This window comes from Stigmatopora argus, chromosome 7 (assembly GCF_051989625.1).
Source record: "Stigmatopora argus isolate UIUO_Sarg chromosome 7, RoL_Sarg_1.0, whole genome shotgun sequence".
Lineage (NCBI taxonomy): Eukaryota > Metazoa > Chordata > Actinopteri > Syngnathiformes > Syngnathidae > Stigmatopora > Stigmatopora argus.
Window position 1 is genome coordinate 13,400,656 of NC_135393.1, and position 27,272 is coordinate 13,427,927.

The following is a 27,272-nucleotide window of genomic DNA, read 5'->3' on the forward strand; positions in this document are numbered from 1 at the left end:
TCTGATCCCCTTATAATAGAAATACACCCTCCAGTCGTAGAGGTCAAAGTCTGATTCGACCTGACAATCGAGGCAGGAAGCCTTGACGGTTTTTCTTTTTTGTATCCGTCCCAAAATATTACATTCTGACAGGGGGGGGGGGGTCTCCTTTTTGTGCAGATTATCCAGGTGTGTGTATCTGTGGGCCAGATGAAGCCTTAAATTGCTCCACATGATGTTCCGAATAGGAATCTTTCGTGAAATCCAACAAGGCGCTAAAGCGGCTTAGCTCAGCGCGGGTCCTAAAGAGGCGCGAGAAGGTTGAGAGCGCGGCTAAGAGCTCCTAAGTGGGCGTTAATGATTGACGCATTGCTCGGAATCAAAGCGCAGATTAAAAGGTCGACAATAACACGGTCGGACGTCGAGATAGGAGAAGTGGCGGCGAGGAATAACGAGCTTCCGGGGTGCCGCATTATTGGCCTCGCGTGTGGCTTTTGTTCTCTTAATGGGCTGTGAGTGGAAGATAATGTTGTTTATTCCAGGGCCAAGTGGGGCAAATGAATAGAGTGTGAGAAAGCAAAAAGAAAACAAAGCCATAAATTGTCTAACACAGCTTTTCTTCGAAGTGTACGTTTTAGGTTGGTTGTTTGGAAAGTATACTAAAAGAATGGATTACACGAAAACTGGGGAAAACAAACACCATTAACGTGGCTTTGCGATTTAGGCATAGGAAGATAAATAAAGAAATGCATCTTTCTGTGTATCCAAGTTTTCATATTTGAGCCCCGAAACTAATTGCACAAAGAAAAATGCTACATCACTCCTGCCAGACACATCAAAATGGATCAAATCAATTATAGTCTGTGTTTCTAGAGCCAAATATTTGCCAGCTAATGGACTTTTTAAACATTGTTTTCCTTTACTGTTAGTGCCCATCTCAGAAAACTATAACTGTTTAGGTCTGCAGCCAACAGCCAAAACACATTTTCTAATCCCCAGCCTTGTGAGAGAGAAAGGGGGGGTTGGGGTGGTCGCTCTACTGCCTCATCCATTCATTCATTCATCCTCCAAACCCATTCTGAGGCCGTTTTGGGATTGGATTCTTTCCTCTGCCGCCCTCAAGTGGACCCCCGAAGAAGACGACTTGCACAATTAAGCACACGCACAAATACACGCACAATTTCAAAAGACAAGACGCACGTCCTGCGCGTGCGAGTTTGTGCGCGCGCTGTTCGCCATTAAAAAAAAAAAAAGAAAAACAGACCGTCACCATAGCAACACGTTATATATCTCCCAGGCATATTTATCCAAACTGCATGAGGAGATGGATGGAGGGAGGGGGGTGAATCGAGGGGGGATTAGAGGTAGGGGGATGGATGGATGATAGATGGATGGATGGACGATAGATGGATGGATGATAGATGGATGGAGGGAGGGGTGAATCGAGGGGGGATAAGAGGTAGGGGGATGGATGGATGATGGATGGATGGATGATGGATGGATGGATGATAGGTGGATGGACGATAGGTGGATGGACGATAGGTGGATGGACGATAGATGGATGGACGATAGATGGATGGACGATAGATGGATGGACGATAGATGGATGGACGATAGATGGATGGACGATAGATGGATGGACGATAGATGGATGGACGATAGATGGATGGACGATAGATGGATGGATGATAGGTGGATGGATGATAGGTGGATGGATGATAGGTGGATGGATGATGATAAATGGAGGGATGATGATGAATGGATGGATGATAGTTGGATGATAGATGGATGGATGGTGATAAATGGATGGCTGATAAATGGATGGGTGGTGATAAATGGATGCATAAATGGATGGATGGATGATAGATGGATGATAAATGGATGGATGGTGGATGTGATGCATCTGTGTGTTCTTGTTTCTGTGTTGATATTTGAATGCGTAGATTTTCATTTGTGTGTGTTGCTGTTGTGTGAAATGTACATTTGTTTGTGTGAGTATGAATGACGAGTGTTCTTGACCAATGCCGCCATGTTGAGGGAGCGCTTAACCTTTCTGCCTCCTCATTATCCTCCCCTGGGACTCATTCCAGTGTTGATGCGAGTTAATGTGCGTTTGCGTGTGCAATCTGGCGGCTGTGGCAATTAGCGTTCGGCATGGTACACCGTCCAGTCATTGATCTTCAGCTATCACGTGACTTTCCTCCTGCTTGCACGCCAGACGGAGACACCTATGTGTGTGTGCGTGTGTGGCGCAGATGGTGGTCGTGGAAAGGATCTCTGGAACATTTAGACACTTGTTGCCACGCCGTCTTCCTCAGAGGTGAGAGGCAGCTTGCAGCCGTCCCTCAGCAGCCTTCCGCCAAGCCTAAAAAAAAAGAAAGTCAAAAGCTCAAGATGCGTCGTTATATTTGCCTAATCCTATTAAATACTCTCTCACGCACTCACCTGTTGTTTTGAGATAATCACACTGCCGACCTCATTAATGAAGTGTTTTCTAAAACCAGGTATTTTGTGTCATTCGTATCAAGTATAAGAGCCAGTTTTAATCCTCCTTTAGGCACTGTTTAATTACAAACCTATGACGGGGGAAACAAAAGCGCTCTCTTTGACACTTGACGTTGACCTGAACCTCCTCCAGGTGGAGAGTGGAGTGGTCTCGCACCCGTCTAATGGGGGTCAAGTGCTGGAAAAGGCCTGGCAGCCTCTTTTCTCCTGCACATCAGACCACATGGCACCTGCTCCCTTCTTGCTATCTTTAGCACACGAGGCCTTCTCTTGTCCACCGCGGCGCTTAGGTAAACATGCCTGTCACATCACATACATACACACACATCTGTACGTTATTAAATGATGCCCTATCTTTCTTTAAAGTACTTTTTTTCCCTATAAAAAGTCACTCAACTGCAGTTTCTTCATCCCGTGAACTATTTCACCAGTCAAATCTTTGTGAACCAATTGGTTTAAAACTATGCTTGTAGTTTTCTTGACCTCTTTTCACTCATCATAAGAGACCTTATTCTTCACATAAATATCTCCAATTAGCCAGAGGAGGAACTTCCCCTCAAATTAGCCTGAAATTCTACTAATTTCCCATCAAGCTCGCCATGGGCTTTTATTTCTAGCCTAAAAAGTTTGATGTTTTTATTCCCTGTTGGCCAAATTGCCTCATGCCCTTTAATAAGCAACCCGCGCTGAGAGAGCACCTTCTGAAATATAATAATAAGGAAAGTAGCGGCATAAAAATGGGGCTTTTTTATGCGACTCGGGGAAAAAACTCTTTTAATAATACATGAAAGCCCTCTGCATGTATTTTGTCTTGTTGCAGATAGTTGACTCTCTCGGGCAGATATAAGTCGCTCTCCTGTGGTGAGCAAAAAGATGGAAAAAGTCCGTTCTAAAGAGGGTCAAGAGTAGGTTGGCAATAAAAACTGCCTTATGCAAGACTGCCCTTCATTTAAATGTCTCGATTTTCCTCTTGCACATTCTAAAGTAGGCCATTTATTCATCCTTTTTAAAGTTTTACCTAAACAACACACTCCAGGGTGTATGTGAGTGTTTGCTACTTTGAGAGCAATTACTATGGTCAATGGGAAAATATATATTTTATTTATTTTAAATGATAAGAGTGATTGTAATATACTAGATTTTTTTGTCCTTCTTTAGGGTAAACCTGCACTTTGGTTAAAAAAAACTTGTTTTGAACTGATTGTTTTTTTTTTTACCTGAATTTTCCTTCGGTCTTGGGTAATTAAAATGTAGGGTATAAATTTATTCTTATAGCTCTGGTGTCCTGGGTTCAAAATCCAGGTCGGTCCACCTGTGTGGAGTTTGCATGTTCTCCCCCAGGCCTGTGTGGGTTTTCTCCAGGTACTCTGACTCTCCCACATTCCAGAAATATATGCAAAGTCAGCTGGGATATGCTCCAGCACCCCCTGCAAACCTAGTGAGGATAAAGTGGTTCAGAAAATTAATGAATGAATCATATCAAAACACAAAATTTAACGGTAAAATGCAGAAAAAAGGTTTCTAAAAGTGTATTTTCAGAAAGTAGTAGGTTATTTGCAATTAGAATCATTTGCTAGGGTTCAATTTTTAAAAAGGGAGAATTTAACTGTGTTTAAAGGGAGTACCATAAAATTAAATAGTTGAACAAGATGCAATAAAAGCAAAACAGAACACATCGAGTATGAATACCAATATGTTTTGTTGTTTTATTTAATGAAACGTATATTATGACCAGCATAAGCTTATAAAAGAGGAGGACTACAACCTCTCATGAAGCACCTTATCATTTTTGTAATATATAAAATACTGCTTTAAGCGTTCAGTCAGTACCGTTAGCAGAGGGCTGTGTTAGCTTGCAGAGCTCCCACCGACCGCACGACTGAAAGCTGGATCTTGGCGTAAAAAATTAAGATATTTTTAAAATATAGCGCAGAAGCTTTGTATAATAAGGCAACGCTTGTCTTCCTAGTAATGGTTGTCACTCCTTTTCGATTTGCTTCATACAATCTTTAGGTTCTTCATGGAGGACTCCAGAGTCTGAACACATGAAATACACAATATTTGAAATCTAGCATGTTTGAAAGTGACTGTCAAGTAGTGCATGTAGTGTGCATGTATCACCTTGACATCCCAGATGCACATGCCTCCATCCATGCCAGTGGTGCAGAACTTGGTGCACTTGTTACGTCCTCCTTGCAGCACTGAGATATGACTGAAACACCAAATGATAAATAATTATCACCATTACACACTGGTCAATTAAGTGCATTAATTTATTATTATTTTTTTTCATTTTGCTATATCCCTATGTATTAAATGTGTGCAAATAAATGTCAAAATGTTCCTGCGTTGAGTTTAAAGACTCCCACCATTAGCACCAGATGATTTAATTGGACATAGAAATATAAACACACAATGTAGTATTATTCTTATCGCTTTTACACAAAACTTTTATCGACCAATCAAGAGAATGACATGAATTTTCCAGGTGGAATCTTGACTACGGATGTCCCAATGCTGATTTTTTTCACTGTAGTTTATTTTTTCACTTCCAATCTTACTTTTTTCAAGATATGGTTTGCCAATACGGATCGATGCCCATATTTTTAGACCAGCAGAAATAATACAAAAAAATATGTAACCCGTAAATGACACATCATACTTTAGTCACACTCAAGTGACAGGTTTGCCTCGTGGTTTGATTTACAGCAGCCGAAAAGAACCGTGGTACCGGAAAAAACAATGGCTACTGGATCGGATCCGATCTTGAAAAAAAAAATCCAACACGGTCCGATACTCAAAAAAAACAACTGAATCGGGTCGGCACATCACTACTCTATTCGCACCTGATGCTGTTCTTGTGCAGCGTCCCCAGGTCCTTGTCGTTGCCCTGCGTCTCCGAGGCACGGCGGTCCAGGTTCTGGAAGCGCTCCCTAGCGCTGATCCCCTTCTGGGCCGCCTGCTTGGGGACGTCCAGTTTTCCACCAAACACCAGGCCTGCTTTGGCAGCATCCAGCACGAAGAGCATGGGGCAACAGTCGTGGCCCTGAATGAGGACGTCAAACAAGAACCTTAGATTGCTTATTATGGATCTATGCACGCTAGGTCTCTGGCTGATCAAGGTTTTCTCCAATACAAGTTGTCAAAAACGAGCACATATATTTGGAGTCAATGAAGCTGGAATATGAGACAGACAGGGGAAGGTGCCGTGTGTTTACAAAGTAAGAGTTGGCATGCGTATTGTGCTGCTGTGAGAATTTTTTAAGTCACTTTGAGCCAGGAAAATTCCTGGTAAGTGCATATGCCTGTTTGTGTGTGGACGGCGAAATAACGTTGAGTACTCACAGCGGCAACTAAGCTGCTCTCAGTGATGAAGGTCACGCACAGCAGGGGAAGCGTGTCGGATCGCAGACTGCTCACGCTGATCGCAAATGTTAACATGCACACAGACAAAAAATATAAAAGTCAAATATGTTTTTAGAAAACAGTGGATTTTAGAAAACAATTACTCATTTTAATCCTACTGTTTATTATTTTTCAACATATTCAAAATGCTACCAATTTCATCAAGAAATTAGTGATGAAATTGCTCTACTTATTTAACTGTTACCTATTAATTAACTATCAAAATACAATTGTTGAATTTCCTATTTTGTTATTGACAACAAATACTATGTAACAAATGAATTTAAATTTATAAAATTATTTTATTTACAATAAATGAATTAACCAACATCTAACTTATTGTGAATACCTAATGTGTAATTGTTTATTTTACAATCTTTTACTATGATTATTGACACTAGTCAAAACAAAATTGATTACATATTTCATGATTTTTATAATAACAATCAAATTAATCAAAAATTTGATCAATTAAAATGCTAAATCGACTTTTTCACTACTTACTTTTTATTTTTTTAATCAAATTATTTGTTAATCTAAATTTAACATTCAAAAATGTTTTACCTAATATTTAAAAATGAGATTCATTAAAAATAGTTTAAAAGAATTGTTAATCAAATTGCAATCTTAAATGTTCACTATAAGAAAAGAGGAACTATTTGTTCATGAAAATGTTTTAGTATTTTAGACAATGTTAAAATTATGACTAGTAAAAAACGACTAGTATTGACAGGTATATGAAAAAAAAAAAAAAAAGGAATTCCTACGTGCTTGTCTTGCCACCCTCCGCGACCGATACAGTGGAGTCGTGGGAAGTCCACGCGAGGCGGTTTCCGGAGTTGGAGAAGCAGACGCTGTGCACCCATCCGCCACCTCCCCCCTCCACTGGGCAGGGACCCTCGGCCATGGACCCCCCAGACTCGAAGAGCATCTCCCCGAAGGGCATCTTGCTGCCCCAGGACGTGGGGCTCGGCTTCTCCTCCACTTCTTTGATGTAAGCCGAGAACACCCTGCAAAGCGTCTGTTCGTTAGGTAGAACTGTGCAAAGTAGTATTTCACATTGGTGGCTTTAAAAAAAAAAAGATGAAACCCACTTATCTGCCGGTGATAACATTTCTTACCTGCATTTAAAGTCGCAGGACCCTGCGGCCAGCAGCACGTTGTTGGAGTGCCAGTCCAGACTGAGGATGGTGGAGCGGATGGGCTTTTTGATGTGCTTACACACCCACCTAAATGGGGAGATGACATCATCACTACTATAGGCCTGCAGTACTGTATTTTCCTGTCACACATTTTCCATAGTTTGGCTGGACCTACAATTTATACTCAAGTGTCACTGATGTAATGTTAACATATAGAATTGGACAATGTTATACTGGTCAACCATGATGATACAGTGATGAAGGAAGTGAAGAAATGGTTCTCTTATACAGTAACTTCCTCTATTTTTAGGTTTATACACCAGTGCAAGAACAATTAAAAAGCATTATTGATTTGGAGCGGTTTGATTTAATTAATGAAGTTGTATATAGATTTTAATTCATTCATTAATAATTAGCGCATCGGCGTCACAGTTCTGGGATCGAGGGTTCGATCCCAGGTCTGGACCTCCCTGTGTGCAGTTTGCATGTTTTTGCCAGGCTTGCATGGGTTTTCCCCCCGATACTCCGATTACCTCCCACATGAAAAAAAAATGGAAGGCCAGCACCCCCCGCGACCATTTTGAGGATAAGCGGTGCAGAAAATGAATGAATTCATAACGCCGTGTTTTTGACCTGTGCAGCTTATACTCGGGAGCGACTTATAGTTTGGTATATACAATATTGACAGGTGATTGAATAAATGTATTATAACCCACCAGTCATTCTCCTGCTCAAAGTAGCAAACGGAGATGAGTCGCGAGCCGCTTCCCACAGCAAACTTGTTCTCCCGAGGGGACCACTTGACGCAACGCGCCGCCCGGTTGATGCGCAGGATGACCAGGGTGGGTTTCCAGGAGCCCTCCTTCAGCGTCCACACGTACGCGTTGCGGTCTGCGCCGCATGTGACGATGCGGTTGCTGTCAGGCGCCCAGTCCACGCCTACAGAGGTAAAAAAAATGGTGTTCATTTGAGTCAACTAAGTCTACTGATTGTAAACAATACAATAAAAATTGGAATAAACTATTTTAAATATTGATTTGTTTTAATTTTTGTAGAGATAATTGGAAATACATTTTACAACATAATAGGATAAACGATTTCTTTGATACAAAAGAAGGGGTAGTAATACGTAATGCAGTTAGCTGGCAGTTGGATTGTGAAATTTGTTGCAGTACCAATTGTTGTCCACTTGAATTCGCTATTCCTACAGACATAGATAGGACAATACTGATGAATACATATCTTGTGATATGTATTCGTCTGCTGACGTTTCGGTTCCTTGACCTTTGTAAGGCTTATCTCATTTCCCAGTTTGTATTTATCACATGCACTACTTGCATGCAAATTGTCCTGTGGGCGTCCTACCTGTCACCTGGCCGTTGTGTTCCTTGAGCTCGTGGATCCTGGTCCACTTGGTCCCATCCTTCTTGTAGATGTGGATCTCGTGGTTGTTGGGGCAGATGGCCAGTTCTGGGGAAGTCACACAAAATGTCCAAAGGCATAAAACATGATGCACACAGACACCAACTTACAATGGCAAAATGTTTTGCCCCCCTCATGTCTTCCATCAGCTTCATAAATACTCATTTTTTTTACTTATTGACCACTCTAATTTTCACGCTGGTAATTCATTGTTTGGATAATAGATGGTCTTTTCAGTTTTTTTATGTACTCAAATAACATTAAGGAGGAGGTGGGTGAACAAGGCCTCAATGGCAGGAAACAGGAAATACCTTCTCCCACCTGGGAGCCAATCACAGCCGTTCAACTCATTAGAGACACTGGCCCCCCACCCAGAAACTCACGTGTTCCATCTTTGTTCCAGGCGTGACAGCTGATTGGTTCCAGCAAGAAGCTATGGAAGGCCATGGCCGACAACTGCACTAATGCAAAACAGGATGTGGCGTGAAGAGAAAACCTGTGAAGCAAGAACACACAAATGTAAAATTCAGCTTCACCCACGTAACAATTTCTTTTAAAAAAATAAAAAATAAGACTAAAATACTAAGATTTCTTGCAACATTTCCATTTTGTCAAAGGGGAGTTATTAGTTGCTGTTCTAACATTCCACTTGTGTCTGCATGTTACCACAAGTCTACATTCCTGTAATATTTTGTACATATATCATCTCTTAAATAATACAACTTAAATGTGTTCATCTATATTGCCAGGAAAATTGGATTTGTTCATTAGTCACAGAACTATGAAATGCATGGCTCAATTTTTTTTTTTTTTTTTTTAAGTCTTAAAAGCCTATAGATGAAAATATTTTTTTGTAAATATAATTGGAAAAAAACAAACCTTGGACATGTAATATTAAGTCTTTTTCCTAAAATCTTTTTTTCCTCAACAAAAAAAAGACTTTTTTAATACATTCAAACACAATACAACAGTTAGTTAAAAAAAAAAAAAAGTGAAAGTGCAGTTCTCACAGGAGTCCCTCTTTTGTTGCTAAATTGACCGTTTTTAAAACAAAGACAAAAACAAACAAAGGACAAAGTTAAAAGAGTTTTAGTGGCAAGTCAAGCTTTCATGTTGCTATATGTATTGTTGATTTGATAAAACATAAAAACAACAAACACAATTGTTTTTTTCCCAACCAAAAACAACTAAATTGTATAATTAACTGTTTGCCTTCTTGAGAAAACTCCAAATTTCATAACACATTGTAAATTGGTAAAATGAGAACTCTATCATAAGGCAAAAAGAGGACTATCTTGCACACAAATTAAGAAGTTGTGCAAGGAGGAACCTGGATGGCTAATACACTAATCACAAAACGATCACACCGGAAAAGAAAAATGGGAAGTTGGAATTCCTAAGAATGGAAGTGTCTTAAAAATGAAGATAAAAAAACACTTTTTGGGCTACTCTAATCTAGAAAGGCTGGTAATGCGATCCAGACTGGGTGAGGCATGGCAAGAATGATGCTGGTTGAAAGGCTTGGCACCCCAACCAACAAATTGCAGTTCAACGCAAGCAGGAAGTTGGTTTATTCCACAAAAAAGAAAATTTAAATCTCATAACATTACTTTTATTCTTGAAAAATAAGGCTAGTCTTAATATCACACCGTTTTTTTTTTTAAAAGGTAACGCTTTAATTTTTTTTTATTTTTTTTTTTTTTTACACTATTTTTTTTCCTTTATCTCTTAATATGCCAACATTTTTTCAACATTATTGAAAAGAAAAGAAAACTAAGTGAGAAGGGAAAAAGTACTGATTATACAAGTTTAAATTTTTAAACATTTTAAATATGATTTTAAAAAATTTATCTTGGGAAACATGTGCTTTCATTTTAATGCTTCACACAAAAACAACAAAATAAAAATTATAAAATTACTTTTTTTTCTGGAAAAAAAATAATTTAAATTATTGTATCATTATTTTTCTTCTACAATGCAAATTTACTCTCCTAATATTACATTTTCCTCTTGAAATGCTGTCTGTAAAATTCTTTACCAACAAAAGGATAACTTGATTCCTCAAATTGTTCACACACAAAAAATGCAATCTAATTCTTGTACAATTAAATTTACACAATGACAACACCCGTTACACACCAGACAGGAAGTGAGCAAGAAACAAGTCAAAAAATGCCACTTCTTCGTTTTCAGCACAATAAATGCATGCACTCGTGTTTTTCACTTCCGATCAAGATAAAGCAATTTTTGCTACTCACCCCGAGGGCAAAAGAGGAATCAAGTGGAGTATTTGGGAATGTTTGGGAAGCTTCGCGGACTCTGGCCAGTCGACACGAACGCCACTAGGACGACTTTGAAGCTGAAGCTGAAGCTGGCTTGGTTTGAGAATGAGGAACAGAAGGGGCGGGGAGGGAACAGGAAGTTGAGCGTAAGGCTGGAAAATATATCAAGGGGAGGGGTTTGGCCCCACAAAGCATAGATATTACATATCTAGCGCTAGATGCCAAGAGGTGGCGTTATAGTAACGGGCGGCCATGTTAAAACAGTGGACGCTTTTAGGTTCAGCTAACATAAGATTATTAAATGTTATGTTAAATGTAAGAATAATAAATGTTGCCAGATTTTAATACAGTTTGGTTTATAACAATTCAGGCAGCATTTTGGATATATTTATATAGGTCATTTATATATTCATTGGAAACTGAACAATTTCTTAAATTTCAAAGTACTCTCCATAGATTGTTTTATGGAATGGCACTGACACAAAATGTCTGACAAGTGATGACAGCAGTCCTAGTTGACTCACAGTGCGCATTACGCATCTATCTCCCTATATGTGCAGTATTTATGTCAGATGCACAGAAGACAAGAGGGAAATGGGGGAGGAGTGGGAAGGTTGGCACTAACGGCTGTCAATAAATGAGATCATAGCCTTTTTCTTTTTGCACAAAACCAGCACTGTTTGCTCAGGATCTTTGGCCTAACTCACTTTTCCTCATTTCCACGACACACCCAAAAGACAAGAAAAGTTGAAGGGGGAAAAAATAGGGACTTGCCACAAGACTAAGTTTCGAAACTTTACATGTCATTGATTTAAATAGTATTTTAAAGTTATACAAAGAAATTTGCACACACTTCATGATACATAGGTCTTGCACTACTTGTTGCCCACTAGACTTGGAAAAACAGGTTTCAGTGCAAACACCCAGAAATTGCTCATGCACGTCTCAACATGTACTCTGAATGTTTCAAAGACCAATCACAGAAGGAAATAAAGACAACTAAGTGGGTGATGTTCTGTAAATGCATTCTCAACTTTATTTAACCTCACTTTAAACAAACATCCTCCATCTTACGTGAGCTCCTAACTACTACAGAGCCGCGGCGGCGAGTTGGAGAGTGACAGAAAACGTCCGTAACCTTGACGCCGCTCTGATATATTCACGTGTAGGCCAGGCAGTGGTGATATTCAGTCTGATTTTTGTTTTTTATTCATCGTTTGTGATAAAACTTAGCTTGGTGTTGAACTTTTGGTACTTGGAGGTTAGAGAACATAAAAAAACACGCGTCACACTTTTTTTTAATAATACGGAACGTTCTCCCTTTCTCTCCAGCTTCATTTAAAACCAAATGACAGCAACTAAAGAAAATTAACAGTGATGTCCCATGTCAGTTCAGTGTGTGTAAATGTGTGTGCGTGAAATAGCCTGATCAGTGCATCGGCGGACACTCGTTAAGGTGTGTTTGTGCGTGTGTGTTTTGCTATGGGGGAAGGAGTGAGTAGGTGAGTGAAGTCACGGTCGCAGCGTCTCCACAATTTTTCCGTTGAAAAAATGTCTTCACATGATGCGGAGACCTTGGATAGAAGCTTCTAGACTCTGAGAAGAAATAAAACAAAACATGGAATTTGTATGGGGTGTGACTTCGGTTTAACCTCAACCGGACCTGTTTTGCAAGTTGCGCTCTCGTCATACGTCTTGTAGGGCGCAGACACATTCCCGTTCAAATAATGGTCAAATTATAACAATGAGTTATATTTAATTTTATGTTTGAAACCCTAGCCTAAATTCCGAAATCCCTAACCAGTTGTATTAGTGTATTATTGTAGTATGTGTAAAACCTTAAAATCCCAAATGGCCATGGCGCCATCGATGCCAGTGGTGCAGAACTTGCGACAGTCCCTTTTGTCTCCTTCATAAATAGACACTTGGCTGTGGAGGAGAAAAAAAAGCATGTATGAATTAGAACGCATGACCATTTAAAAGGAGACATGTCATTTCAAATTATGGGACAGAAATTAAAAACTAAACTGTTCTAAAACCACACCTATTGATAACCAACCCTACTTGTGAATGTTGTTGTAAGCTGTTGACAAATGCTGTGTCATGCCTAATCAAATAGAAGAAAACCCATTTGAATTGTTGATTCTAGCTTACGTGATGCTGTTCTGGTGCAGTGTGTCCAGCGCAGTGTTGCGGTCCTCGGTGGTGGCCCTCTTGTCCATGTTGCGGAAGCGCTCCATGGCTGAGATGTTCCTCTGGATGCTTTGCTTGGGCAGATCTAGCTTGGACACGAAGGTCAGCGTACCGCCATCATCACAGCGGAAGAGCATTGGGCAGCAGTCGTGGCCCTGGAAAAAAGCAAAAGACGTACATTTAAAAAATACATAGGTTTGAAAACCAGGAAAAGTGCGCAAAGTGTGTTAGCTTACCGCTGCTACTAGGCTGTTCTCGGACACGAAGCTGACACTGAGAAGAGGCAGTAAGTCTGTCTTCAACTGCAAAGGACTAAAAGAATAAAAACCCTTAGCCTTTTTGGATTGAAGGTGACATGTTTATAATTGAACACCATTTTTAGATGTCGTGGCATGCTTTCATCGAAATGCCCTGAGACACTAGTAAACATGCTATCGGCATATTTCCCTATCTTCACTTAAAATTCACACACAATGTTAGCTCAAATTGAGGATTAGCCTCTAGATGTCACTGTGGAACAGTTACGCCCTCCCCCACAGAGAAGCTCGTTTGTGACATAAGCTTAATTTGAGATGGGTACACAGGGGACATGTCCACTTTACTGTTGGAATGGCAATTTATACAATTCATTAGAATTACACAAAGAACATACTGGGCAGTCTTGGCGCTGTCCACAACAGTGACCGTGCTGTCGTGGCTGACCCACGCCAGGCGGTTGCCAGATGCTGAGAAGGACACAGAATGGACCCAACCTCCTCCCCCTGAACAAGCAGAACAGGTTCACCTGCATTAGACGTCCGTGTGCCAAGCTCGTGCATGAAAAAAAAAGATATCTGAGAAGGCAGACCTGCTCCTCCGAACTCTGCTAAAACAGCCCCGAAAGGCATCTTGCTGCCCCAAGGCGTAGGGCCTGGCTTCTCTTCTACTTCTTTGATGTAGGCTGAGAACACCCTAGAAACCACACAAAAATAAATAAACATCCTGGGATTTGCCATGCAAGTGTATTATTAAAAAAAATGCTATTTAGTGTCACTTCCAGGGCCTTTTCTTCAAAATAAAGTCAGCTACCTGCATTTGAAGTCGCAGGACCCAGCAGCCAGCAGCACATTGTTAGGGTGCCAATCCAAACTGAGGATGGTGGAGCGGATAGGCTTCTTGATGTGCTTGCTCACCCACCTGAAATATGGAAAATAATAGAAAAATAGAACACATTTTTTCCTTCATGTATTCCAAAAAATAGCAAAGTTTTGAAAGTTTGAAAATTGAGGCACACAACTCCTTAAAACTTCAACAAAATAGTAGTACCTTATCTGAATTAAAAATCTTTAAAAATGATACTAGATATGTAGCACAAGTTAAACATTATTTGTTAATTATCCCTTATACTTGAATACATATAAAAGAAACTTTTTTCAGGGCAAATAATTCTACCTAAAAATTCTACAGTTCTCAATGGTGAACCTGAGAATTTCCTATTATAAAAATCGATTACCAGCCCTGAAAAGTATTGTTTTGATTTGAGTTTTCCTACATTCCTATAAAAACACCACCATAAAATAAGGATTTTTTTTTCTCACCAGTCGTTCTCCGACTCAAAGTAGCAGACTGAGATGAGTCGCGCGCCACTGCCCACCGCAAACTTGTTTTCCAGCGGAGACCACTTCACAAAGGTGGCGGCCCTGTTGATCCTGAGGATGACCAGCGTGGGCTTCCATATGCCCTCCTTTTGTGACCACACGTACGCGTTGCGATCAGCGCCACACGTGACTATGCGATCACTCTTGGGGGCCCAGTCAATGCCTGCACAGAAGCACGAGACTGTGAAACACCTTAAAGGGGTTGTACTAGATCATGGAAAATGGCTTTTTACTTGCTAGTGGAGACACATTGGAAGCAGTCTATCAAAAAAAAGTCAATCAAAAATACAAATCGATAGCAAAAAAATGCTGCTAGTAGGGTTTATTTTGTTTATAGTCACTTGACGTAGTGGGTCGCACAAACGCCTCATAGTTATGGAGTTCAAATCTTAAAGAAAGTTGCCTGCCATGCCTGCTTTTCCGGCTTCCATACACGTTCCAAAACAGTTAAGCTTGCGCTTTATTAAATGGTTGATGGGTGTGAATAAGTGCATGAATGCTTCTTTGTATGCATGGCAACATGTATAATAATGTGTTCCTAAAATGATCTGAGATAGCCATCAGCAAGGGTACCTGTAATGTGTCCATTGTGCTCCTTGAGCTCGTGAGTCTTGACCCACTGATTGCCACTCTTCTTGTAAATATGGACTTCATGGTTGTTGGGGCTGATGGCGATCTCTGTGAGGGAACAGAACACACAACAAAAGCAAAGTGAAGTAACCAGCCTAACCTGTCCCCCCACCGCCAACCCAAAAATGGAATGACAGCTTGAAAGTGGTGAGTTGAAGGAGGGTGATGGGGAAGAAGCCAAACTTACGTGTCTTGTCGCAGTTCCACGCGTGGCAGGTGATGGGCTCCAGCAGAAATTGGTGAAGGGACATCTTGTCTGGGTGTGGTCCGTCAGTTCAGGGCTCTCCACTGTCACAAACACACACATTGGCAGTACAAAGTTTTTATTTTTTATTACAACCACCACCTTTGATTCTTCTGCATTTCTACAGCAGTTGAAGGACTTTGCCTCACACTGATAACCATCACGCCACGCCAGATCAATTACACCAACCCTACAGAATGATTATTTCTTTACACGGGTCAAGTTTTCGTTGAAAGCGACGCTATCCGGTTAGCATCGTTAGCTGAACTACACTGTTCAAAGCATGAAATCCCAATGAAAACTATACATTCAATTCAATTACATATGAAAGATCCCATCTTTTCTGTAATCAGGCAAAATATGTGTTCCGCGTTACGATTAGGTTCTATCATTCTACTAGCGTGGATAAAAGATTAGTGACTAAACCCCAAATTAGCTAACCTAGGATTTGAAAGGAAACCTCGCTCAATTCGCTAGTCGGCCTCATACGCCTAAACCCGACCACGGCGTTTCCTTTAACGTGAGTTCGGCGTCCTAACTCACCTTGTCCAGCCCTCGGCTCTCCGCACTTTCGCTAGCCGGCAAGCTAAGCGGCGCTAGCGGTATGTCGGCGGCAGGATGAGGGGGTGGGGGGAGGCTCGATGAACACCAGGGAGTCGGACGTGAATTCGCGGACTCTGGTCAGTCAACACGAATTCGTCCCGGAATGTTTGAGGGGAATGTCAAGACTGCCGACGACGACGTGCGTCTGGGAACATCCGGCGGCTGACTGACTGAGTGACAGCTAGCTTAGCCACATTGCGCTACTAGCCAGCTCGCAACGGTCAAGTGAACGGGCGCGTGCACAACCACGCAAGAAGGGAAACAGCGCCTCTAACGCATACATTAAGAATTGCACCAAAACGTCATCCAGGAAGTGGGTGCCGTGAACCTGCAATGAGAATTGAAGTGATTTGAAGTTTAAATTAACATCAAGTGAAAGACTGTTGCTCAAAGTACTTTTGATGTGCAAATTGGGAAGTTTTAGAGCCTGATCATGTAGAAACTAACGTTTAAAAACAGTAAATGACATAATTTACAAGTGGAGACATATTGTGCCATACCCACGAACAAATACACATATTTAATTAGAAAAAATAGTTGATAAAGTGACTGCCCTAAGAGATATAATTCATGTAATAATGCATAATCGAATCTTTTTTGTTTCCTGATAGTTGAATTCTGGGTAACCAGACTTTTAACCAATCAGAGGGGAGGAATTAACCTTTTTTTCTTGTCACCTGGTAGGATTTGCAGGTAAACCATTCCAAGCTGATGAAGATGAAATCCTTTTCCCACCGAGATGAGTTTTACCCCACTCCGCCGTCATACTATTCGCCAGGTAAATGAATATGAACATGTTTTAAATGCAGGGTAGAAGAGTATTTATAATGACAAATATCACGTGTGCGTTCAGATGACAAAGCAGGAAACCAAGTAAAGATCTACCACATTCACTCACCCTTGAGATGTTCTCCTGCTACTCCAACACCTCACTCTTGTTCCATTGACATTCCTCCTGAAGAAACATGCCCTACCTATTTGCCTTTGCAAGGTAGCCACTCACCTCCATTTTTCATGTATGCATGCACAATTGTCATTAAGTGTTCCTGATGTTTTGTCCCTAATCATCTTCTCTGAAACTCCAAATGAAACGTTAAATCCTTGTATTGAAGCAATAACATTTTTAGCCATTGATTTAAATTATCCTTAGAATGGTGAAATTGAATTTGTAACCCGTCTACCCTCCAATCTTGGCCTGACACTAGAATCCATTGATTAAAATCCAAAGTACAAACCCTTCCTTAACGTGAAACCTTGAATTCCAATACTAAGCTTTCTTTGAAACACAAATGCATGTTTGAAATCCTACTTCTAAACCCCAAAACTATTTTGAGCCATAATTCAAAACGTAATCTTGTCCTGAAAATTGAGCCCATTTTTGAAACCACATATTTGACCTCTGACCTCAATCTGAAACTGCACTGAGATTGAACCCCTAATTTGAAAGCCCCACCCTGACATGTCACCTTAAACCTCCCATTGTGCCGCCATTCATTGCAATATATATACTTTGGCAAATGTTTCGACATTAAGGATGTTACTTTATCTAACGATTTACCCATTTAAAAAAAAACTTCATATTTGACTCCATTTGAATTGTTTTTGTTTCTTCCTACTTTGTCCTGCAGTGTATGTGACCCCAGTGGTGACCCCCATCCCAAAATTTGTGAGCCACGAGAGTGACTTGTGTCGCTCCCCCGCTTTGACGTCATGTCCCTCCTGCCAGGCCCAGGTGACCACCAGGGTCCGCTACCGAGTGGGAACGTACTCGTGGATCGTTTGTGTGGTTTTTGTGCTTTGTGGGTGAGTAGCATAGCACACTTTCTGTCTCTCTTTCTCTCCCTCACTCTGAGTTCGTACAACAACGCAGTGATGCTGTGACGTTTCAGGTTGATTTTGGGCTGTTGTCTTCTTCCGTTCCTCCTGAATCATTTCAAAGATGCTCATCATTCCTGCCCCCGATGTCATCGCCTTCTTCACGTGCATTTCAAGACCTGTTATCAATGACCTACTTGTTATCAATGACCTACTATATTACCTGCAGCCCTGTGTGTTTTAATTGTCATGTCATTATTTTATTTTGAAATCTATTAATAAATATATTTGATTTGGTTGACCAAGGGGTGAACTGTAAATTGAAAACACAACAAAGGTTTATAATTCAGCAATCAAACCTTACTGGGGATTGAAAACCGATCTTTAGCTTGAAACACTAAGCCTATTTGAAAATTATACTTGGGAGTGCAAACACTTGGTTTAAATCTCATTTTCATTTTTATCATCGCTATTTATACCAAAAAACGAGTCAGCTATTTGCTAGGATGTTTCATAGGAGACTATACAAAAGATGTTTAAATATAAGTGGTTTTTTTATTTTTTTCAAAGTGAAATTTTGGCACATCCTTTGCATTGGTCCTTAACTTAAAATGGCCTGTAATGACCTTTGACCCCAACTTTCCAAAATCACCTATATGCAAATGATCCACATTAAATGTAAGAGAACTTAAAGCCTTGATGTTTTCATTTGCACTTTGAAGCGGCCAACGTCTCATCATTGGATCACGTTAGCTGGATCGGATTACAAGTTCACGTCTATTTACGGCGGGCTGAGCCAAGGCATCATTAGCACACGCAGTCTTTAGGTGACCCCAAGCAAGGCATGTGTGCACCAGTGCATTCTCGTAGTCTGTCCTAGTGCGCCCACCCGCATGGCCCGGGATGCTCACAGATATCTGCTCTCCTTCTTCCCCAGTCGCTTCCTAAGGTTCCAACGCAAGACTGAGATCTTGGCCTACTTGTTCCTTTGTGTGTCTAAGATGCCCTTCATCCCACCTGTCCCAATGGTGGGCTCAGGCAGCAAGATGGACAAGGCAGCACCCCCCAAAGAAGGCATATCGGTGAAGGAACGCCTAGCGTCCAACCTCAAACAGCTGAGCAAGAAGAGCCCATCACGGAGCTACCTGCCTACTGCAGTTAGGGGGTTCCCAGAGCCCAGGAAACAGGGACCCTCACCCAGGAGGCCTCCAGAGAGTCTCCCTGCCTCCAGCTCTGGGGAGTCTTTGTCCAAGACGCGGCAGGTTAGTATCCTACTTTGAAATTTCAAGCCAGAAAACTAGCTGTGTCATTTTAAAGGTTTAATTGAAACTTTACTTTGAAACATTATCCACTTGAAACCCAATCATTTCTTTTAAACCTGAATTCTGCCTTGATACATTGAAATACCTTATCTCAAAACTATTCATTTTAATTGATACAATAAAACTGAACAAAAAAAAACACCTTGAGCCAGTGTTTAACTTTTCTTTCAAAACCTTAATCCTGTTTTCAAACATTTACACTGGTTGAAAACAATCATTTGAAAATCTGCATAATCCATTTTGATCTAGCCCAGAAACGTGTGCTATTCAGAAACACACTAATTTGAAACTCTTAACCAATATTTTGAAGCCTTAGTTCTGTTTTGATACACTATTCCCAACAAATGTCATTCATTCAGACTAATCCAACGACAACCCGTGTCAAACCCCGCCCGGAGGAAACCCGGTTCACACTGACCCTGACCCCCGAGGCTGTCCTGCTACTCCAGAGGCGCAACAACAACAACATTTCTGGAAGCTTCCCAGATTCCAGGCGAGCCAGAAAGGCTCAATACCCGGCCCCCTCCCCATCCCTACGGCCCAACTGCCGGGCAGGGGCCCCAGCCAGGACCCGCAGTGATGTGAGCTCCATGGTTAAGGTGTCCCTGCTGAACGAGCGGCATCGCTACGACGACGTGGAGTATGAGGACGACGGGGAACTGAGCGGTAGGGTGGATGAACGTGTGGTGCTCAAGTGTACCGAGTGGCTTCGGGGACTGGAGAACAATCCTGTTACGACGGCACGCAGAAAGATCACTAGCGTGAAGAGCTTCTGAACCCTCCTTTGGAACTTAAACCTGGTCTTCAAACCTTGACAACAGCACGCTAAATGTTGACTATGACAACTGAAAACACGGGGAATGTTTGCTTCATTTGGAAACCAAAGTTAACAACCATTATCTAGTTTGTAACCTTGCACCATGATGAAAACAAAACTTATAATTCTTATATGGACAATTTCCATATTAACTTTCCATATTTAGACAGAAATACTAGTCATTTGTCAGAAAAGGTTGCTGGTATTTAAACACATGTCCTGGATGTATATTATATATTTACTCTGTATGCCTTTAGGCAGCAATAAATACACAAATGACTGCTTCATTTGTTAGCACTTAAATGCCAAATAGAGTCAAAATTTGTGATTTCTTTAAATCCCAAAAAGTATTTTCTTTTTTAATTTTGTTTTGGATTAACAAAACAGAGTTTTGATTTATAAACCTGATAATGGATAGCTAGGACAAATTCTTTACTTTTTTTCCAGCAACAATTTAAACCAATACTCTACACTGTGTTGTAATAAATAAAGTATGTTAATAATAATACCACTATCAAGTAATAATAATATTGATAAAAAATTCAATTACATTGAAAATAAATATACATGAAAATTATGAACTCTTGGATTTGGACTCACCAATCATATCAATTTGTGCACAAGTGTATAATACATCAAATTTCAACAACGGTTTTGCTACTGAGATGCGATTTCAAATCTTTAAAGACAGAATCATGCTTTTATGGTGAATAAACTAATCTCATGAATTATTTCTTTTGATCCTTAACTAAAGATGTTTTCACCTTTAAAAAAAATTATGTTTAAATATAACTTCCCATGCAAAAAAAATAATTGCTGTCTAATTATTTTTCATTACTACTGAATTACTGTCTTTAAAAGTTGCAATTAATCTGGAGGGAAAAACCTTAAAGACTAAACATCTGTAAGAATAAGCTAGCTGACAATCTAACATTCACCGTGTCATCCCAATATGTCTGATGCTTGAACTAATTAGCGCACCTAATCTTAGGAGGTAAGATAGTCTTGTGTTATTATGTTAGTTAATCTTGAGAGGAGTTGAGGCAACCAGGCTAAGGAACCGGACTATCGTATGTTGTTCGTTGAGGAACCTAATGTGGTTTCCGTCGCAATAAGAAGCTTTGTGAAAAGTCTTAGAAAATGGATTACTGCACTCACCTGCCTCGTGCCTGAACTGTGTGATCTTATAACGGTGGATTATCCGCTTTGCAGTCAAATGTTAAAACACGTGCGGTCAGGAAATTACAATAAATGATCATTTGCTAGGCATCTACACCTAAGCATAATATGATGCCTATTGATTTAAATAATATAATAAAATTTAGGCAAATTTCCTATGGAGTTGGTCTACAGAGACACAAAGTTTTTGACTTCCATTTCAATTCAGTCATTGGTCCTTGAGATTTAAAGTATTTGTGCACCATTGTGACAAAAGGCAAAACTGCTGTTGGTGGTTAACACTGTTTGACTTCAAAAATCCCTTTTCAGAATCAGAATCATTTTTCTCAGCCAATAACTTTATAAACACATGTTGATATTTTTCTGGCTTTGGAACCACTGTACAACAATTATTATACAAACTACTAGAATAGTACTTTCAGGATGTAAACCATGAGGTATTTACCTCCAAAACGTTTGCTTTGAATAAAAGTAGCTGCCTTTTCAATTTTAGGAATTCTCTTTAAGACTTCTCTGTGCAACCTGTTATGTTGTACATGCACAGTTTAGTGTTGATGGATAAATCTAGACAGAGATCTTTTTTTCAAAATTCCAAAGGAACTTTTATAGAGGAAGTTTTTGGGGACCCTTAAAATAAAGAAATGTTCACCTGGGTCCTAATGCCTCACTTCCATCGGTTGATTCTTCGCAGCTGTATATAGGAAAGGACCATGCAGATCAACATGATCCCAAGAAGCGCAACTTGGTTCTCCCAGAACCCCCATGTGGAGTAGTCGATGTCCTGGATCGAGAGGAACAGCTCGCCTGGGACACTGCAGGACAGATTTCAATCATGAATTTTGGTTGTTGAGTTCTAGTGAGTCACAGTTGTGCTTCCCCTCACATGGTTGTGTTGGCATAGAAGAGCTGTCCTGCCATCTCATTGATGAATGCAGCCTTGAAGAGAAAAAGAAGCAAAGAAGTTGAAGGATTACTCCTAATGGGATGGGATTAATAGTAACATTTTGCATTTAAACCACTGTGTAACCACACTCAAACTCACACACACACACACACACACACACACACACACACACACACACACACACACACACATGTATCCAATTGCTTCTTATTTTGCACATAAATGTGATCGCTGCCAGATACCTGAATTTCTTCTATGGGAGATTAATATGGTTCTCATCTTCCTACCTAGTGGCCTACCTATAGTCAGGCAAATTTAGCCACCTTACACTTGAACAAAGTACTTTTATACACTATGGCAAGGGTGTCAGACTCGGGTTGGTTCGCGGGCCGCTTTAACGTCAACTTGATTTCACGTGGGCCGGACCATTTTTGATATAATATTTGAGTTTTTTTAATAAATGGATTAAAAGCCCTGAATATTCAGTTTTTTTATAGATCTAAAACAATGTTTATATGAGCCTTTTTTAAATATATTTTTAGATTTTACAAAATGATTTTTGAACTAAAAACACAGAAAAAATTGATTAAAAAATTACAATTATTGATTTGAAAGGGGGAAAATCAGGAAATTTAATATACATCTATACTCTTCATTTTAATTTGATCCTAAAACAGAAAGTCGGCACTCATGATTTACTTTCCCGGGCCACACAAAATGATGCGGCGGGCCAGATTTGGCCCCCGGGCCACCACTTTGACACATGTGCACTATGGTAATCAAAAGTATATGTCAAAGAGCCCTACTATGAGGCAGATACTTACATTGAGTCCATATCTGAAGATGCTGACCCACTTGAGCCAAGACAGCCAGCTCAGCATGGCATTAAGGTTGACCAAGTAACCGCCAAACACCTGTAAAAAAGGACAAATGCTGTAAAGCAAAAAGTGAAAACACCACCAATGGACAATGGAGATTGCCGAACCATCATGAAGACAAAAGGGAGCGCAATGAGGATGTTAGCCATTGCGAAGGATGACACGCTGGCTGAGACCAAGAAGGCCAAGCTGACCCCTGCGAGGCTGACCATGGACATGGTCAGTGCAAAACACAGGAAGGCTGAAAATGCAGACTTCAGCCCTGCATACAATTGAAACCAGATTGAAGGATTCTAGAAGGATAACAAGAAGGATTCCAAAACTGTCAAGTGTATGTGCTGGATTACCCATCATGTAGTAGGCAATGGATGAAAAGATGAAGATGGGAACAATGCGGTTGGGGATGAGGTCGGCAAAGATCTTCGAAAGGAAGTAGACGGACGTGCGGTAATAGCCGCTGGAGTTTTCGTGGCTGTACAATTTTTTTTTAAAAGCAACAATGAGCGTCATTATTTTTAATCAAAGAGGAATAAGATGTTTGAAAAGTTTGCTCACATGAAGATCGCCCTTTCATTGATGAAGAGTTCCACAGCAGAGAGATTCCCAAAAACCATGTTGATAATGAGAAAGAAAAAGGCGCCGAATCTGCCCAAGAAGAATTACAAGAAGTCATCAGTGTTAAAAAAGCATTTCGGACTGAAACCACATTGTGAGTAACATTTTGGCAGAAAAAAATTGCCCATTAAATTTTCGGTGCATCTCTATATAATACATATAACCTGGTCTACATGGGCAAAACAATAGACATAAACAAAAATAGATTTTTTAAAAGATTTTGGGGGTTTTATGTCCTTTGTACCTATTTTGTAAGGCTTCAGGCAGGGTTAAAGGCATTTGGTAATAAATGAGGCCCACGAGGATAGCAAAAAAAATGTTGAGAGCCAGCTGAGCATATGACGTCTGCGGGTTCCTCAGAATATTCAGCGCAGTCCTGCCGCACACCACACGCATCTGTGGCACACACCAAAGTTTGTTACTGTAATGATTGCAAAAAAAAACAGGGTTCATCAGAAGGAAAGACAATAATTGTGCATTAATATGTCTTGGAAATGAGGAATAATAGTCTAGACAACTGGTAGTATAAATAAATAAAACATATTCAAGGTGCGCCCCCAAATATATAGCACCATAGGTGGTTGCTCATATTGCTCATAGCAAAAATCGGCCCTGTTAGGTAGAGAAAACCCATTTTGGCCATTCAAGATTTGATAAATATATCTGTTGTGATTAAACTAGCAAAAAATACTGGTTTCAAAACACAGGTAGGTGTAGCACTATCTAGTATAGGGGAGTATTTTAGGTAAGGGATAAACCAAAGTGAAAGACTGACTTGCTCGAGGAAGGAAGTGGCGTATTCAGCCGTCATTTTCTGAGCTATGACGCCATCTGCCACATTGCGGTTTATGCAGTCCAGCTCGTGAAGCATATTTTGACCCAGCTGTGACTGATAATACTTGACTGCCAGGATGTTCTTGCAGTCACCTGTTGTAGATAAAAAGGACACCCATATCATAAAGTAATGAACACATTTTTTTCATTGACTTATGGTATATAAGGTAGGACTGTGGGAATTTCAAAAAATATTATATACAAATAAAATATAGTCTTAGTTCCTCCATCTTTATCAGTCAAATATTGTAACAGTTGAACATAAAAATAAAAATGTGTTGCCATTCACACAAGAGATTAGTTCATTTGAGTTCAATGCAACATACAGGAGGAGCCAGCAAACTTTGTGGGGGATACAAAAAAAACATTTTTGTGAAATCGCTTTGTGCAAGTTACAGTATGTTTCAAAACACCAAGTAATTGGGAAGCTTTTTGAAACATCTTAACACTGCAATCCTGTTTCTACAAAAAATAAGAGCCAAGACATAGCATAATATATATATATATATATATATATATATATATATATATATATATATATATATATATATATATATATATATATTCTTAATGATGGCTGGAAAAAATGTGATTCCATACTTGTATTGATTTCCTGAAAGGTTGACTGGGCTTCTCCATTGGTGATGTCCATGAAGAAGTCAGCAGGGTTGTCAAATGACTCAATTTGAAAACCTGGAGCAATGTGTTGACGTCAAAATTGACAAGAAAAAATACAAGTAGACCATATATTGTGAGAGTAGTATGAACCGAGGTCTGTGAAGTATTGGAGAGTGCCCTGGGCCGCTCCTGCGTATACCACTTCGCCTTTGTGCATCAGCGTCAAGTGGTCGAAACGTCTGAATATAGAAAAGCGAGGCTGGTGGATGGAGAAGATGACCGTTTTGCCTCGTCTGGACAGTCTGGAAGCACCAGAAGAGTGTGGGTGAAGATATCATCCGTGTGGTATCTTGTGTCATGATGTTGTTGGTGGTACAGTACTTGTGCAGTAGGCCAATGATACAGTTGGCTGTGTTGGAGTCCAGGCCCGTGGTAGGCTCATCCAGGAAGAGCAGAGAGGGCGCAGTGATGAGTTCCATCCCAATGCTACAGCGCTTCCTCTCCCCGCCTGATACGCCGCGCAGGAACTCGGTTCCGATCTGCACGTAAGCACCAACGGAATAACGAATAAACGGCATTATATGATGTGAACAAAGTTGTCACTATAACATTGTTTTCTTATGATGGGTGCTTTTCTGAAGTGCTTGAAACTATTTCTAACACAAAAGTCCCACCTTGGTGTTTGCACAGTCAGTCAGTCCCAGATCGTCAAGGATGGCATCCACTTGTGTGCGTTTGTCTGCAGAAGAGTATCGCTTGGGATCCAGACGTAGGTTAGCACTGAAGAGTAGGTTCTCCCGCACAGTCAGCGTTCCCATTAGAATGTCATCCTAACAATTTCATTATCCTTGAAGTCACCATGCACACACAAAAAACATCTGTAGGTAGTTGTGGTGTACCTGGACTACATAAGCAGAACTCAGCCTGAGTTTAGAAGTCACAGCCTTGCCATCTACCAGGACAGTCCCTTGACGAAGTCCGGTTGGATCTTTTCTCCCCGCAATGACATCCAGAAGCCTACATAATGAGCAACAATGGCGTGAACTGGGAACTGATTAAGGCTACATCAGTGGTAGGAGGGAAATGTGTTTAAATAATTATATACATTTAAATTATTTTACAAAAGCCTAATTTTCTTACATGGAGTAGTTAGGCATTCAATATTATTAAAGTCTGTGTCCTCCAGATGTTGCATTTGAATACAGGAGCAGAGCATTCAAATATGAAATATTACTATAAGTACTTTTGCCTTTGGTTGAATGTGATGAAAGTGTCATTCCTGCAGGGTGAAATGTTTGAATTTGCAAATATAGAATAAAAATGTGCGCTTCTTACGATGTTTTACCGCTTCCAGTGGCACCCATGATGGCATTCATTCCACTTCTCATGATGCCGCTGCAACAACAAAAGAAACACAATAAGATTCTTTTAGAAAATGCCGTTTTATTTGGCTTTCAAAATAATTATTTTGCCGTTTAAGAAATAGTGGAATTTAATAACATAAATATAGATTTTTTAAATATTTTTTGTGAATTCAGTCACTATTTAATTATTAATTAATTTATTGTTGCATATAAAACAGAGAGTACAAACTGGAGTGCATAATTGTATTAATTTGAATAAGCTCGATCAATTTACAGTAACTGAATAAAAAATACTTATAATAATAGTTTAATAGTATGAGTTTTTTGGGGATCAACATATGAAAATATTTCTGTACCTGTAAAAATGAAAACAAAAATAACATGGACTGCATTTTCTAAAATTAATTTCATTCATGAAAAAACACATTTGATTGCTTTTTTTCAACAGTGCTGAAAAGGTGGCCTCTTACCTGACATCTTTCAAGATGTACTTTTCTCGAGATTTCGTTCGACAGCATCTGCTCTCCCGGACGCAGTAGTGCAGGTTGCTGAAGGTCAGCGTGGGTCCCCGTTTCTGGAAGTTGTCTTCCAGGTCAAACACAACCTGCTGTCCCTTGGTCATGATGAAAATATTACAAGTAAACAACGGCGTTGGAGTTTTCACGGGGAAGCGAGAAACGTGCACAGAGCAATAAAATGATTTAATCTTTGGACTCTCACACTCAAACATAGAAAAAGAAAAAAAAAGCCAGCACCATGTTGAACTTTTAGTGCACTTTAATCTCACCAATTGCAGCCAAGAGCCTCATCTGATAGTTGCTCCTGATAACATATGAGCATAAACACTCACATGTGTGTTGGTGTAGAAGTTTTAGATTTTTTTT

At 40.1% G+C, this 27,272-nt stretch overlaps 4 protein-coding genes across 4 annotated transcripts; 1 reads left to right on the top strand and 3 right to left on the bottom strand.

Annotated features, from left to right (window-relative positions):
* Positions 1-4,164: 4,164 nt before the first annotated feature.
* Positions 4,165-10,855, bottom strand: LOC144077945 (actin-related protein 2/3 complex subunit 1B-B-like). The gene is made up of 10 exons (XM_077606059.1): positions 10,712-10,855; positions 8,837-8,949; positions 8,397-8,501; positions 7,748-7,970; positions 7,011-7,118; positions 6,657-6,899; positions 5,830-5,905; positions 5,331-5,530; positions 4,606-4,696; positions 4,165-4,521 (listed from the first exon to the last, which is right to left on the bottom strand). The coding sequence occupies exons 2-10, from the start codon at positions 8,898-8,900 to the stop codon at positions 4,483-4,485; spliced, it is 1,149 nt and encodes a 382-aa protein (XP_077462185.1). The 5' UTR covers positions 8,901-8,949; positions 10,712-10,855; the 3' UTR covers positions 4,165-4,482.
* An 888-nt stretch (positions 10,856-11,743) lies between these two features.
* LOC144077765 (actin-related protein 2/3 complex subunit 1A) lies at positions 11,744-16,314 on the bottom strand. The gene is made up of 11 exons (XM_077605734.1): positions 15,983-16,314; positions 15,383-15,483; positions 15,139-15,243; positions 14,506-14,728; positions 13,997-14,104; positions 13,776-13,879; positions 13,581-13,689; positions 13,165-13,240; positions 12,890-13,083; positions 12,574-12,664; positions 11,744-12,331 (listed from the first exon to the last, which is right to left on the bottom strand). The coding sequence occupies exons 2-11, from the start codon at positions 15,444-15,446 to the stop codon at positions 12,293-12,295; spliced, it is 1,113 nt and encodes a 370-aa protein (XP_077461860.1). The 5' UTR covers positions 15,447-15,483; positions 15,983-16,314; the 3' UTR covers positions 11,744-12,292.
* A 2,346-nt stretch (positions 16,315-18,660) lies between these two features.
* On the top strand, positions 18,661-20,281 carry LOC144077589 (uncharacterized). Its single transcript, XM_077605450.1, has 2 exons — positions 18,661-19,119; positions 19,539-20,281. The coding sequence occupies exons 1-2, from the start codon at positions 18,751-18,753 to the stop codon at positions 19,953-19,955; spliced, it is 786 nt and encodes a 261-aa protein (XP_077461576.1). The 5' UTR covers positions 18,661-18,750; the 3' UTR covers positions 19,956-20,281.
* A 1,220-nt stretch (positions 20,282-21,501) lies between these two features.
* Positions 21,502-27,010, bottom strand: abcg2b (ATP-binding cassette, sub-family G (WHITE), member 2b). Its single transcript, XM_077605196.1, has 15 exons — positions 26,859-27,010; positions 26,360-26,419; positions 25,924-26,041; positions 25,699-25,854; positions 25,406-25,563; positions 25,175-25,326; positions 25,007-25,099; positions 24,348-24,499; positions 23,817-23,968; positions 23,513-23,602; positions 23,305-23,429; positions 23,065-23,219; positions 22,904-22,993; positions 22,059-22,111; positions 21,502-21,987 (listed from the first exon to the last, which is right to left on the bottom strand). The coding sequence occupies exons 1-15, from the start codon at positions 27,008-27,010 to the stop codon at positions 21,840-21,842; spliced, it is 1,854 nt and encodes a 617-aa protein (XP_077461322.1). The 3' UTR covers positions 21,502-21,839.
* Positions 27,011-27,272: the final 262 nt, after the last annotated feature.

Excerpts from the sequence above, each read along its gene's own strand:
- LOC144077945 (XM_077606059.1), bottom strand. The coding sequence starts at position 8,900 with ATGGCCTTCCATAGCTTCTTGCTGGAACCAATCAGCTGTCACGCCTGG. Across the intron at positions 7,119-7,747 it reads TTTGAGCAGGAGAATGACTG|GTGGGTGTGTAAGCACATCA; the intron begins GTGGGTTATAAT and ends CTCCCCATTTAG. Across the intron at positions 4,522-4,605 it reads TGTGCATCTGGGATGTCAAG|ACTCTGGAGTCCTCCATGAA; the intron begins GTGATACATGCA and ends TCATGTGTTCAG.
- LOC144077765 (XM_077605734.1), bottom strand. The coding sequence starts at position 15,446 with ATGTCCCTTCACCAATTTCTGCTGGAGCCCATCACCTGCCACGCGTGG. Across the intron at positions 13,880-13,996 it reads TCCTGCGACTTCAAATGCAG|GGTGTTCTCAGCCTACATCA; the intron begins GTAGCTGACTTT and ends TGTGGTTTCTAG. Across the intron at positions 12,332-12,573 it reads TGGCCATTTGGGATTTTAAG|AGTCTAGAAGCTTCTATCCA; the intron begins GTTTTACACATA and ends ATTTCTTCTCAG.
- LOC144077589 (XM_077605450.1), top strand. The coding sequence starts at position 18,751 with ATGGCCCGGGATGCTCACAGATATCTGCTCTCCTTCTTCCCCAGTCGC. Across the intron at positions 19,120-19,538 it reads CTTTGTCCAAGACGCGGCAG|ACTAATCCAACGACAACCCG; the intron begins GTTAGTATCCTA and ends TCATTCATTCAG.
- abcg2b (XM_077605196.1), bottom strand. The coding sequence starts at position 27,010 with ATGACCAAGGGACAGCAGGTTGTGTTTGACCTGGAAGACAACTTCCAG. Across the intron at positions 26,420-26,858 it reads TACATCTTGAAAGATGTCAG|CGGCATCATGAGAAGTGGAA; the intron begins GTAAGAGGCCAC and ends TTGTTGTTGCAG. Across the intron at positions 23,430-23,512 it reads AATGAAAGGGCGATCTTCAT|CCACGAAAACTCCAGCGGCT; the intron begins GTGAGCAAACTT and ends AAAATTGTACAG.